This window comes from Rhea pennata, chromosome Z (assembly GCF_028389875.1).
Source record: "Rhea pennata isolate bPtePen1 chromosome Z, bPtePen1.pri, whole genome shotgun sequence".
Lineage (NCBI taxonomy): Eukaryota > Metazoa > Chordata > Aves > Rheiformes > Rheidae > Rhea > Rhea pennata.
Window position 1 is genome coordinate 12,261,854 of NC_084702.1, and position 15,124 is coordinate 12,276,977.

At 38.0% G+C, this 15,124-nt stretch overlaps 1 protein-coding gene across 1 annotated transcript in view; it reads left to right on the forward strand.

The window, feature by feature from the left end:
• The window catches only part of ZNF462 (zinc finger protein 462), a 93,527-nt gene that overhangs the window by 53,911 nt on the left and 24,492 nt on the right, over positions 1–15,124 (forward strand). Inside the window, exons 7-8 of the mRNA XM_062599745.1 lie at positions 6–28; positions 4,220–4,411. Of these exons, the coding sequence (XP_062455729.1) occupies positions 6–28; positions 4,220–4,411 (215 nt within the window). The remainder of the gene's footprint in view (positions 1–5; positions 29–4,219; positions 4,412–15,124) is intronic.

Consider the following 15,124-nt stretch of genomic DNA (forward strand, 5'->3'; position numbering starts at 1 on the left):
AAAACCCATATACTCAAAGCTCACGCTGGTAAGTTTCTCTCTCTCGACTTCACAGTTCAACAGCTGAAATCATCCTTGTACACTTGTTGCTGATCAGAGATGCTGATTTTGATCTCGTGTTTTGTCACCAAATTTGGGTAAGATTTTCAAAGGCAAGTCAGGATTGGCCAGCCTCTGCATGTCTTCTAATCAACGGGAATTTAGGTAATGTTTTTGTGAGAACAAGAATTTAAATCAATGTTGAGTACTTTAGGAACTTCTTTTCTTATTTCCTTTTATTTAAAAGAGTTTTGTAAATCAGCAAAAATAACAACAAAAAATGTTCAGTCAGTCCACATATACCATTGGTGTCTCAACTGTTTGGTACTGAGCTCTGTTCCACTATATTTTTATTCATGTTTGTGCTTTAGGTGATTCTGGGAAAAGGACCAAGGATTGCATCTTGGTTTCATAGACTCTTATGGTGGCTTACGTGTTAAAGCAAACACTGAAAACTTTGTGAGTCAGGTCTATGTGCAGCAGACTGAGAATGATACGGTTGCATTATTATACATGGAAATCTGTCTTGCAAACCCATGTCTTCCAGTACCAAAATACATACATGCAAATAACATGCTTCATGATGAACATGATGAACAAGAATTGGAAGGTGATGTGTCATACAGGATAGGTCACCTCAAAGTGTTGCACCTTTGATTTCAAAGGTGTGAGACACAAAATGTCCTGGTAGGTGACTGAATATTTATTCCTTGGCCCTAGACTCCTGGCACTGTCATGCAATGAAAGGTCATGTGAAGTTTGGAGTCAAACCAATGGCTCCATTGACTTCTGTTGCGTCTTTCCAGTAAAAGACAATGAAAAACAATTGAGTCCCCCACCTCAGTCCAAACACATATTCTAATGCAAACAACAGAATATGGAGCAATCTAAAAACTGTGCAAATTAGCCCAGTTGTTACAATTTGCAAATAGAAACTCCTGCAACAGATAACAAGGTGCTAGAAATACACTCCTTTCTTTACTTCCTGTTTCTACCACAATGTGTACTCAAGTTGGAGTAGAGGAGGAAGATGGAGAAAATGGGGAGCCTTGTTGGCTGACGAAGATAAGGATCCAAATGCACTTCTCATCTGTAAAAATTTAGGAGGGATGGGTTGTCTCTGCTCTACTCCATTTCCTATATGGATTTCAATTTTCATGCTTGGATGCTTTTATCTTCTGGTGATAGAGTGTATACCAGGACACTTTACTGTACTTGCATAGGTATTGTCGATTAACTTAAAGTTTTCCAGCCTCCTTCTATATGAGACTATGGCATTCTGCCTCTTCTAGGAAATTTACCTGTATGCAGCAGCTTCAGTTTATGAAGTCCCAGACGCTGTGTGGAGGTGCTGATGTTCTCTGTCTTGGCCAGCTTTTTTTTTTTTTTTTTTTTTTTTTTTTTTTTTTTTTAATGTCATTGTACAGTTGGGCTACTTTGTGTTACCTTGATTGAACCTGCTAGATTTGCAGCTAATATTTACTTTACAATCCTCTTCATGTAGGTCATTGATTTATATATTACAAACTCATGCCCTTGAACTTGATCAGTGGATCTGTGTTTTGCATCATAAAAGAACACAATTTCATAGTTGCTTTCTGCAGCCCAGAGAGTGCTTTTCACAATAACTTGTAGATAGTAGAGTTTTCAAAGTTTTATGATCAGTTCTACTTCAGTCCATTTCTACCAAACAAATACTCTCATCACATAAAAATCCCTGGCATATTTTTCAATAGGAGTTTTGCTGTTTTACATTTTCAGTCAGTCCTTCAGAAATATATCCTACTGAATAATCACTTTATGGATACTTTTCCTGAGAGTCCCCTGTCTTCTAGTAACAGAGTGTTTATCTGAATATTTCTTTTGTTACTACATTTTTTTTCTCTCAGCCATCATCTTTCTCTCTCTCTCTTTTTTTTTTTTTTAATAATTTTTCAGAAGCAAAAACCTGCAACATGCCCTTGAATTTTTGTAAAGTCTTTTGGGGGTCTTTAAAGTTCAGTAAAATCCGGGAGCCTTTCACTCAGTCTGCCTGCCTGCATCATCTTTTGGGGACTGATCAAATTTCATTTCTCTATGAAATGTGTTCTTGCCTAACAGCTAGTACTAGCCAGCATTTCTGGCATTTGTTCTCACCATCTCCTTTGGCATGAAGCAGAATAGATTGCAGTATCTCTAAATGTTCTGTCAATTGTTTTAACCTCAAATTACATTGTAAGCCAGACTATTTGCCCTGCTCAGGTTCTGCATAATCTGAAACATAATGCTTTGGGGATATCTTGGGTGTTGAGACAGTTCCACGTAGAAATTACTGATTTATATGTTACTGTTATCATTTTATGAAATGGGAAACTAGCAACTGAAAATTGGTAAAACCCTTCTGCTGAGTCAAACCATAGTGTTGCCTCTGAAATCAAACATATTCAGTCATGCTGATGTCCTCTTGAAGTGTTACTGCTGAATAGTAGCTATATTTACTAATTCTGTGTAGAGTTCTTAATTTGTAATCATCCTCTATTTGCTTTAATTTCTTGTGATGATTTTAAGCTAATGCTTAAAATGAGCTACCCTCATCCAGGAATCTCTTAAACTGTAAAGTTTTGTGTTTGCATTACAGTGGTATCTTCTACCTTCAGGTTTCTTTTTCACAGAATCACAGAATAGTTGGGGTTGAAAGTGACCTCTGGAGATCATCTGGTTCAACGCCCCCTGCTCCAGCGAGGTCAGCTAGAGCAGGATGCCCAGAACCATGTCCACTTGGGTTTTGAGTATCTCCGAGGAGGGAGACTTTTTGTCTTTGCATTATCCTATTTGGTTAAGCATCACTATCATACATACTACGTAAAAAATGTTTTCTTTCCCATTGTAAAAAGGTAGCATTTATCTCTGACATGATACACAGGTGAGGAACGCTGTTTAAAAACACATGTGGAACAATTCTTGTTTCACTGTTTCAGACGGTCAAGTGATCTGTTCTTTTTCAGATGAACCAAAGAGGCTTTCTAGGAGTTGGTATTTTCTCCCTGTGGTTAGCACAGTTTTTCTGGAAGAGAGGGGTGGGATTTATTTTTATATAGGGAGCTTGCTAATCTTTTCATGTGTGCTTACTCTGACTTGCTGCAGTGCGTATATTTTCACTTTCTCTTTTGATTTACTTTTTTCTGGTGTTGGAAACAAATCTGTTTGAGAACCTTGAATGCTAATTTTTTTTTTTTTGAGAATTGAAAGATGTTTCCTGCTTGTTCATTATGCAGAGCCCTTGTTCTGCTCTTACTGTTCATGAATATTTCACTCCTGTGTTAGTTTTGACACTTTATGTACAACTCATGTGTGGCCAGTGTTATTCTTACACATGAAAGCGACACTTCCAAAACAATAGACTTGTTGCGTATATATCATGTTGTTTACGATGGACAGGTTCACTTTGTGTTCTAGATGCCTCCATGATGCTTAATGCAGAACAAATCTTGTCTCAGGGATTTGTTTCTCCTTTGTATTCTGTCTTAATGGCTTGGAGTGTATTTGGAATTAAATTCACTACTGTTCATTACTTCTGTTCTTTCACTTCTTTTAAGACTTTTTCATAACACACTCTCACATAGCACTACAAATATACAGTGTTCTTGCTATTGCCATGCCAACCTGGAGTTGGTTACCAGTTCTGTGGAGATTACTCCTGCGTGATGGCAGGTTTCACATAAGGAAAACACAACCTTCCTCAAATAGTTTTTTTTTTTAAGGGACTTTTTGTAGCACTTTGTGGTCCCCTTCTTGCTTCATTAGTAGCAATGCTGGATGTGCTGCATGCAAAAATGGATGACTTCACCCTCTTTAGTTGCTGTGCTACCAAAGAAATTTGGAAATACTGTAGTCAGATAACTGAATTTTCATCCCAGAGTCTGTTTTCTTCCCATACCATGCAATACAGGCACGTTAAGAGTCTGGTCTGTTTTTTGACATCGGTCACTTGACAAGGATCTGCAGTTGTCAGAAAGTGGTGTCTGTGCCTGCAGAATCCAGACTGCTCCAACAGAGACCCATATAGCTTGTTCTCTTTGGGATCAGTCTCACAATGAAGGAGTCCATGGGAATTTTACTGCCAAGTTCAGTAGGAGAAGTGTGGGGGCCCCCTTTTGTTTCTTTTGTGAGCTGATGACTTGCCTGTATTTCGCTCACCCAGGTGAACATGCCTACAAATGTTCCTCCTGCTCATTTTCCACCATGACAATCAGCCAGCTGAAAGAGCACTCCTTGAAAGTGCATGGGAAAGCACTGACACTACCACGACCCCGCATTGTCAGCCTTGCAGCCTCACACGCCCACCACACCTCCAAGAACCACACTGCTGCTGAAGAAGTGGAGGACTCTAATGGTAAGAGGTGCCTGAGAGCAAGAGTTTAATTTTCTAAGGTGCCACTTAATATTTTTACTTAAAAAAAAAAAAAGCACAGCAGGCAGGTAGCCCAAGAAGCAACTTCATTTGGTCATTAAGAAGGATCAGAAGTTGCAACGAAACAACATTAAATGTGGTGTTCTAGGACGTGACCTGCTTTAGAACCTTACCAATTCATACTTCACTAACTTGTTCTGTCACCAGTTGACCTTGGAATATCATGGTGGCTTTAATTTTTAGCAGAGATTTAAATCACAGAAAATTTTCAGAGGCAGAGTTTCTACTGAAAGCCAATGGGAAAGAGAACATCAAATTCCATTTGTTCTCCTAAAGCCTACCCCTTTACCTTGTTAGGAGAGCTCTTGAATGAAACTAGATGATTAAGCTTAAAATGTGTACTTGTAATGGTAGTACAAGTGATTATTCTTTTGTTAGAAAGAGTATAAACAGTGCCTCTCGATATTAACCTGCATCTGCTGGAGAGAGACTCTGAGAACTGTTCTCTTGTCCCTGTTTTCCTTGAAGGCTTTTAATGCCCTTATACAAGAGAAGCATCCAAGAAAGATCTATTCTATAGGTACAGAATGTCTAGGAAGCAACAGAGGAAGGGATGCAGTTATCAGAGAAAACGTAGACTTGTAGGTCAGGTGTAGTGTGGCATTATAGCAAGCTTTAAAACATTTGCAGTGATTGCTTTTGAGACTCATTTTCTGTTGCTTCCTACTGATCAAGAAAATAATTGGCCTTTGAGCACAAAAATCTTGAATCTTGTGTGAGTTGCATTGACAAGGGAAGAGAATGTAGCTGAAGATAAATAAAAGGTTCAGGTGTTTGCAGAAGTGCCAAGGAATTAGGGTGTGAGTGATGTTAGGAGAAGAAAAAAAATGTTCAAATATTTCCAGAGTGTTTTGGGATTTTTTTAATAAAAAGATTTAAAAAAAGAGGGAGATAAGTGTCATGACTAATTACTTTGTGGCTTTTTTGGTCTTCCATCACCCCTTCTTATCTTTCTCATTGAAAAAAAAAAAAAAGAAATATACAAGAATTAAAAACAAGAAATAAGCCCAGAAAATGGCAGAAAAGAATTTAAAGAAAGAAAAAAGAAGGATAGAAATAATTTTGAGAAGAAAACAAGAGTGAATAATATTTGTGTGGTTCAGCAAGTCACTTTTTAATCAGAGTCTTTTGAAAAGATTTGGCCAGCTGTTCTCAGATTGCCTTTTGTCAAAGGGTGTCTGGAACAGTGCAGAGAAGACTTACTAACTGAGCATTTATTTTTGCTAATGCTAGCTTAAACTAATCCAACAAACAGAGAACATCCTGTGTAGTATCTATTACTTTTCTATTACTTTTTAAAAAAGTGTTCCATTACTGACTGTTAAGAGGTTAAGTGGCTGTCCTAATCCTAGTCTTTCCAATTTGTTAGCAAAGTTTTGCTACTCAGGATAATGTTGAGAGATACAGGACATTTTTCCAACCTGGGAAGCTGGTGCATTTACTTCAGAGGTTTGTTTTTTTGTTTTTGTTTTTTGTTTGTTTTTTACTGATCCGGGAACACAAAGTCATGGTAACTGAAGTTACAAATCAAGTGCAGATCTCTGTAGAAGATAATTTTATAGCTTTTAATGTGAGCTGTTCCTAAGACAAATACAATAGTGAATCTTAACACTAACACTCTATGAGGATGTCTCTGTTACCTAGATTTGTATTGCAGCCTGAGACCAATGCAGAATTTGTCCCAATTAGCTTTATCATCTTTAAACAGGGTTAATAGTTAAGTCACTTTGACAATAATAGAAGCCACCCACTGGGGAGCTAGTCAGACAAGTACAAGTGTAATAATAATTATGTTAACTTTTTCAGCATTGCTTTGGGAAGGAATAACCTGTTTTAGGTAACTTTTTGGCATTATGAAGTTCACTGCAGATCGAGTTAATGATCGCTGCTCTTGTGACATCATTTATTTTTGGTTTTCAGAAGGGAATGAATCAAACTTGGTGTTGGCTAGGCCTGCAAGTTGCAAGCAATGCGTAGGACTAGATAAAAGAGTGGTCCCAGTAATAGGAAATATGGATATGTGAGAGGCATTATTATGTCCAGCTGGAGGCAATATTAAGTTGGGCTCATACAGTGAACTGTAGTAGAATTTTGCCTGTGTTAGTGTGTATAAATCACCTGTGCTTGGGCTGTGATCACATTAATGGAGATAAAAAATTGTACTAGGACTGGGCTGAATGGTGGACAAGAAAGTTGTCTTACTTGTTATGGACTCATTTCATAGGTTGGTAGGTATGCAGCAGGCCAGTATAGTTGAAATGGCTGCAAAAAGAATCTGTTCTTGTCTGTGGATGAATATTGTAGTTGGAGCAGGAAAAAGAGCAGGATGGCTTGCAGAGATTTGGGAAGCTATCAGAACTCATCTTGCAGGGCCAGTTGTTGAGCCCGGCAAAGATAGAGAAAAGGGAAAAGGATACTGAATTGTAATAGCAGAGCGCCTGTTTGAATAAAGCTGTTCTGGGACAAGACCCCAGTGGAACTTCTGCTGCTGCTTTTTTTCCTGAAGAAATTGTTCCCTGAGGGGCCTTCCTTAGAACATTTCTTTTGTTCTTGTAGGTTGATCGTTTTTAAAAAAGATGAAAATATATTTAAATTTGAGTGACTCATCTCTTTCAGTTCAATGTGGTGAGCAGCCAGCATATCTGAAATGTTCAACTATATGTCTTGGAGATGTTTTGGAACTTGATGTACTTTGCATGGAGGTGAAGTTAAAGCAGTTTAGTGGTTTAAGTAGGCCCATCCCTGGCAACTGCATTGTTATTAAAAAGCATAACAACCACTTTAACGCTCATGTGGCTCTCCCAGGGCAGTGGTGTAACAGGGTGTTTGTGGCAATCTCTGAAGTGAGTCAAAAGACTGTCTGTTAGTGAGACATCACTGGAAGATGCTGCATTTTGTATCCTACCTAGTTTTCCATGTGTTATGCCATATCATAATATCATAGAAATAATTGATGATGTTGATTGTGGGATTTCATTGCCTTGCACTCAGATCAACAGGAATGGAGTTGACTCCACGCAGTACAAGACTGCAGACCCTTATCTGTGACACATATTGCCCCACAGGATGCCAATGTTCCAAAGAATTTTTTTGGATTATTTTTATTTATTTATTTATTTATTTACAAACACCCACAAAAGACCAGCAAATGGTAATCGCCACTGTGACTCTTCTGTTTTGCATAGTGTAGAGGCACTGAACGTTTTTTGATGTTCAACTTCTATTGAAACAATGAGGTGACCACTCTGGTAAAATGTTCTTTTGCTCTCCCAATAGCTTACAACTGAAAATACGTAGAAGACCACCATCTGTATTCCAAAAGGAAAAATACTTGTATGTTTGGAATTTTTGTTTGTTCGAATTTACTAACTTTTTTGCACTATACAGCAAAATGTGGCTTAGGAATTTTGAGTTCTTAGTGAAAATTTAGAGTAAATTGAAATATTTCAAACTGTTTAGTCTTTGAGGAGGACTGGTGAATCCCCTAAAAGGATATATTTTATTATGTGTTCTTGTCTTCTTGTGAACCGGAACTTAGGTTTATGTTAATCTCTGCCCTGAAGGTTTATATGGATTTACTGGTAACATTGGCATCCTGTGGGGCAATATGTGTCACAGATAAGGGTTTGCAGTCTTGCACTGCGTGGAGTCAACTCCATTCCTGTTGATCTGAGTGCAAGGCAATGAAATCCCACAGTCAGCATCATCAAGACATTACAGTATTAAAAGACCTTCATCATCACTGCCGGTAAAGAAAGCTTGACATGAAAGCCAGACAGAGACACAAAAATTGTTTGAGTAAACACTGGAAAACAGAGGAGCAGGTGTTACCTGTGAAATAAACACTAGCTAAAGAAAACACACATACAAACATGCTTTTGTAAGGCCTAGTGTTAAGTATCTTCACTTGTATTCAAGGGCTGTAGAGGTGGAAGACTGCCTTCCTCTTACAAACTGGAGAAATCCATGACTGGAACCTATTCTCATAAAGACCATAAAACAAAATGATGCCATAGACAGATCAATAGTCTGGTGTTATTACTCTACCCTCAGCAAAAACTTCTGGGAGTATGTAAAATATTGGTCATAAATTGCCCTGGCTAGAACTATTGTTTTTTTTGAGTAGTGCTTTGTTTTGTGAATAACCCCTGTGGCTTAACTGCTTTGCAGAGCAAAGTGCTGCTCTATATTGACACAGCTGGCAGATTTGGTGCCTCATAAATTTATTTGTGTCATGATTGTGTAAAGTAATTCAAAATACTATTTTTTTAAAAATTTTAGTAGTTAAGAATATGTAATTGCTGTAGGAACAGAGTGAAGTACCAGTGATAAACCATACCGATCTTGTGGATGTGGCTTCTAATGTCTTCTTACTCATGCTGGTGTTGCACAAGACCTTTTTGCCTTTTAGTGGTAGCCAGCTCTTCAAATGTAGAAAGCAGTACTCTCTGTGCGTGCCCTTGGAGCTCAATAATCACGGTTGTTGTACAAATTAAACAGTATCTATCACGAACACTAGCACACATCACAAAACTCGTGCAGGGTCAGAGCGAAAAGATTTTTTGACTTTCCCAGTACATAGCATGTCAACATCTTCATTAAATTTAATTACTTGTAGCAGCAAATGCGTTGAAAACTACTAAGTGAAACATCCAACGACCTATTCCAGCTTTTTCTGAACTTTAGCCTTTGCAAGTGGAAAAGAACTTTGTCTCATCTAGAAACTGAAATATAAATATATCTGCCTTGCTTTACTGGAACCTGGCTGGTACTGGTACTCAACTAAGTCCTGTCTTTGGGATTGTTGTTTAAGAACTGTAAATCCCTTCCCATTCCTGTACACTTTCTTTTCAGAACATATAATGCATAGTGAGGATGTGTCTCCTGAGGAGTGCAGAGGGTCTTTAGCAAGTTTGCTAGAACAATTTCATGCACACCCAGAACCAGAGAAGAGCTACAGGGATGAGGGGAGTCTTTTTAACAAATGTCTCTCAGCTAGTGTCAAGGAGACAGCATTTTTATTGCAGTCCACTGAGCCCTAGAGGCATTCAACTCCCTCTACCTTCCACCTGCCAAAAGAGAGCCAAGCATTCCATATGCTCAGACATGGTTCCCCCCCCCCCTTTTTTTTTCCAATGTATGCCTTATTTTGCAGCTGACCTATTTAGTTTTATCCATGATCAGTGTTACTCTTGATAAGAGGTAGTTTTGTAACCTTCTGAGTGATGTAGAAAGTCTCTAAGCCTGTTGCTTGTGAGACTCTTCCTTGAAATTTCACCTTTGTTGTTTTTTTCTCATTGTCATTATTGTGTTATAGTGTTTTATGGCTACCACTGTTAGATTGCGACCATAGTAGGTTGGAATTCTCACAGCCTGGAAGCCTGATATTGGAGCAGAATTGCCTTTTCTTTGTATTCAGGACTTCTAGTTTGTTATTGTTGTTTTTCTTTCTTTCTTTCTTTTCCTTTTTTGTTTTTGGACATTTGCTCTTTTGAAGTCTTTTTACTCATCTGTTGTTTGATCAGGGAGGCAGAGAGCCAGTAATGACTACAGGGCAAATTCAGGCAAAGCTTTAATGCCTAATTGCTTTAATTGCAAGGTGAGTTGGAAGGATAGCTTCCATATTAAGGATGCAAGATGATGATCAGCACTTTGCTGATCAGAAGATGCCTTTGATTTTGTAGTCATAGTCAGGGTTCAGAAGGATGTCTCCTTGTTCTACCTGTTTCCTTGGTTTTGTGCCCTGTAGGAGTAGTACTGCATGCCCATCTTTTCCCTCTCACATTTCAGATGAACTCTTCTTCTTTTCACTCTGGTCCTTCTCCCGATCTCGTTTCTTCTTTCTCTAGCCCAGGGCAAGTTTCTGCTCTCTCCGCAGAATTTCCCTATCTTTCCTTCCCAGTGGTGCTGCCAATGGCTAAGCTGCTTGCCAATGCTTATTATTAAGACTCTCGGGTGCTTGTTGGTGTGTCTTACTTCTTGTGGTCAGAATTACGCTAATTATCAGATGTGGGATCAGATGGGAACATTTTCCTGAGTTGTATTGGCAGGCAGTGGTGGAGCAAGTGCAGGGTTTATTTCTCTCCTTACAGGTTTACAAACTCCTCATTGTTTCAAGGACCTGGGGCACTGGAGATGCCCTAGTTCCCTAAGCTCCTTCCAGTGGTGAATAGCTGTTTGACTCTTGGTCTTTTCCTATAGCATGTTGAGAACAGTTTTGTGGCCAGTGGAACAGCAGGAGATGTTCATTTTGTTGTTGGCTGTGCATTTGGGGATGTCAGTGAGCTGTCTATTGTGCTCCTTTCTGGTCCTGAGCTGAATGGGCAAAATTGTGTTTGAACAGGATGGAGACAGGAACTTAGGCAGCTGGGAGAAGGAATTTGCTGTGAGTCTTTGTATGAATTTGGATAACCTGCTGTGATGGGACTGATGTGATACTGAAAAAAATTGCTTAAGGTAGAGAGAAGATGGAATTTTGGGCAGATCAAGCAATAGATGAAGGAAAAAACATCTCTTGAATTCCTACCTGTTAGCTAGAAATGGGTCTGACTGCATCCACAGAGAGAAGCATATGTAGACCTCTGGGGTTTGTTTGTTTGTTTTCTCCCTGAGGTTTTTCATTTTGTTTGCTCTGATTTTTACGCTACACTAAGGAAAAGGTGTAAAATGGCAGATGATCTGTCAGCTCTAACATAACTGTCACTCTCCTTTTAATCTATGATAACTCTATAAAGAATAAAAAGGGAGCTGTTGCTGTGAAGGAGCATGATGTGGTATGACTTGACCAGCTTTACTGAAGAGATTATTTCTGCAGGCTATCATTCCCACATGTTAGTAGCCTTCGTGTGTATGCTAATTGATGTCACTTTCTGTCTTCGAAGACTGGAGTGATTTTCTGTTCATCTGAAACTTGTTAGAGGAATTTGGAGCTTGATGGAGAGAGAGGTAAAACACCTTTTCTCATTTTAGCTATAGATCTTACTGCTCATTTTGGCTGTGTGTCTTAGTATCAATATAGTTGACAGCCTGGAGTTTGGCATTTAGGTAGATTGTTTTATTTCTTCTTTAAGGGACATTGTTACCACACTTTGATATCAATATTTGAAATAATTGTCTGAAGTGATCTGAGGTTACCCAGAGCTAGGGATAGATCTGAGTTTCTCTGTTTTTGGTGATAATAGTAGTAATGTCAGGATATATGCTATCCCTCTTGGAGGTCTCCAGAGCAAATTAGACAAGTTGTTAAGCTCTGTCATTAGAGTGAATCACATCCTGGGCACCCATATATTTTCAGTGTAGGGTAATTTTTAAAGTAAAATGCAAAAAATGCAGCACTTAGTAGAACTGGATTTCTTTCCCCTCTTCCTTTCAAGGTTAGAAGCAAGAGAAGTATGTTGGTGACAGAAGCATGCATGTTTGTGTCTTCATGTTTGTATTTGCATTTATACAAACATTTAAAGAGCCAGAGCAATAGAGTAGGAAATGTGGAATATTCCTGAAAAATATCTGATGAATTGCCTTAAAAATGACAAGGAGAGCACAGAGTATCAGGCTAAGTTTATTTACCAATACCAAAAAATAATTGCACAATAAATCATTGCTTAAGTGAAGAGTCAATAGAAAGGGAAAATTTTTGTAAACTCAGAAGAGAACCTGTTACCAGTAAGTCCTATTGCCAGATTGGTTTAATCAGCATCTTGCCATAGCTCTTTCCAGATCTATTTGCCTGTGTTCATCTCTTCTGTAAGTGCACTTCCCTCTAGGAAATTGAGTTTGTCTCAACAGAGGAGGAATAACTGGACAACTTTTTATTTTAGGGATTTTATGGAAATGGATAAGCACACAGTGATCACGACATTTCAGATGCAAACAGAAGGCTTGTATTTAATTGCTTCCTGGTATTTAGGCTATGGAATTTTACTTCTTCAGTAACCAATGATGAGATGACAGAGTTGAAACATGACCAATAGGCTGAACTGTTCACCCAGTATGAGTTGGTGACAGCAGACTGTCAGCCTGCAATGTTCTTACTTTAAACAGAAGGCAGTGGAGGAACAGAGATGCCAGAAATGCCAGAAGAAAACGTGATGCAGTCCACATAGAACATCTCTGTATTTTAAGGAAAAATTGCAGTGGACAAAGCGACATGTAGGTTACAGTGCTGTACTGACTTGGTGCTGACATTACAAAGGATGCAAGTAGCAAAACATCTGCTGAAACATCCCAGATTTGAAAGAGGATTATATACAGCATTAGAGTGACCGTATGTGGCCAAATCACTCAAAGAACCACAGAAAAATCAAACTGCATTGGAACTGGGAAAATAATGTTGTTGCGGGGAGAACAGATATAAAGAAGGGATAACTGGAAGTGAAATGGCTATGTGATGAAGCTCTTCTCCACCCCTAAAACTGATCCTTCCAACTTGCAGCATTAGCAGAACATGGCAAGGATTCAAGCAGTGTTCTTGACCATGGTATACCTATTCTGTGAATGACTATAGGTCTTGAAAGCTAATGTTATTTGGAATTTCTAATAGTGTTAGAAACTCAAAAGAAGAAGGCCATGAGAAGCTCTTGGACTGGTCCCTCCCAGATAGTAAAAATAATATGGTATAGCTTCTTTCAACAATTACTTTTCCTTCTTCCTAAGACTTACACAAATCTCTCTGCTTTTTCTTTGCATCTTATTATATGGAGTATAATAATCGCTTTCTCCTTGATCTTGACTGTGAAACTCTGAGATACTTCAGTAGGCAGTAGTATGAATTGTGTAAAGGAATTTGGAAGATAAAGTTACTTTATTTCATATTAGATTAAGTTCATGTCACTTCTCAGTGATTCTGACATTAACACAAGAAACTGTGTAGCGTTTGTCTCATTTGATTCAGAAATATGTGTACGCATAACTCAGAAGGAAATTCAAGGTGTTAAAGAAACATAAAAGTTTCTCAGCTCCTTTGAATGACCAAGATCTCATAGTCTGTGTATCTTTCTGATTGCCTTCTGCTGTTACCTTAGGTATGTATGTAATAACTTTTTTTTTTTTTTAATTTAAAAGTTGGTCCACAGTGATCCAGAAGCGACTTTGATAGATAATGCTGAAAGAAATTGCTCCGACAAGGTTATTTTGGTTTTGTTTGGTTTTTAATCCTTTAAATGGCAATTGTACTGAAGGAATTTTTCTTCCCACACTATCTCTGCATCTTTTAGAGTTTAAGAGTGAGGACACAAAGCTACACAAAGCCTGTTACTATTACAGCTCCTTCACAACAGGCTAGCAATGTAAAACTTCTCTAGTAGGAATAATTATTTCTAGGACTAGGTTCAAATTTTGTTTTTAAACATGCACTGGATAGAACATCTTTATGCAGTATGGTTCCCTAAGCTTGTTCATTAATATTATGTTGCATCCCTCTGAATCTTGTTCTGTTTTCTATCTTCCCCTCCCCTCAGTTTAATTTATTGCCAGAACATTTCAGCCTCCCACATATTCTTCCTTCCAGGTCAGTGATGCATGGCATAAAGTGAACAAATGTGTATAGTCTTAGCTATCTTTGTATGACACCCTGCTTTGCCACCTTCCCACTTTTCAAGCTGTTGTTACTCATGACTATATACTTTCCCACCACTCTATGTGCTGGTAATTTTGAGACCCATTGAATCTCAGATAAGATTATGTTCTAACTCTCATAAGCTCCACTTTGAATGTTATCTTACTCCTTTTTAAATAATTATTGTTGAAAGCCCTCTTTGCTTTTTGGCCATATATTTTGTGATTTTTGGTAAGGCATTACTTATTGATTTGGCTTCAAAAGCATCTTTCTAGCCAGAGGAAACTCTTTGTCTACTGCCTTTCTTAATTCCTTGGAATTTCTCTGACATTGTTCCTACAAATTTTTTCTTTGTCTGAACACATTCACACTGAATTAAAAAGTTATTTTTCCTTTTTGGTCAATTTAGGACTCTTTCTCACAGATGTATGATGTCTTAGGCCCATACTTATTATAACTTTTTCTTTTTTTCCCCAAAGAGCTTTCAAGAGCTTTTTGTGATTTATACATTCTCCCTGTGTTTGTTCTCAGGAGCCAAATTCCCTAATTTTAATTGTCATGCAGATGCTGATCTCTGACTTTGTGGTTGATGTTCCAGTGTGGATTTACTAGGAAAGCATGATGCCTTCAGATCTATTTGTTTTTCTGTCCTTTTAGTTGTTAGTACTTTGCAGATACAATGTACTTACTTTACAGTGTACTGAAACTATGGCTTCTTTTGAACCTGAAGCACTGTTCTGTTTTTCTTTAATAGATTTTTTTTATTCTAATTTTTCAACTGCTACTCAGTTTCCTTTACTTAAGCATCCTGAGGTGTTCTGATCTGTTGTTCTTATTTGTTTTGGATGTCTTGGTTTTGAGTATTTCACTATTCTGTTGATGTTCATTGATCTCTCTGAAAATATGTACAAATAACTATACTTAATTTCTCAGTAAATTTATGTAACTGGATCAGAATCTTAACTTTATTTATTTTTTCCTTCTGAAAAGATTCCAGTTTTCCTCCTTTTAGCTGTCTGACCCACATTTTACACACAGTAGAGCATCCATGAAAACCTGGATTTTTATTTGCTTCTGCAGTA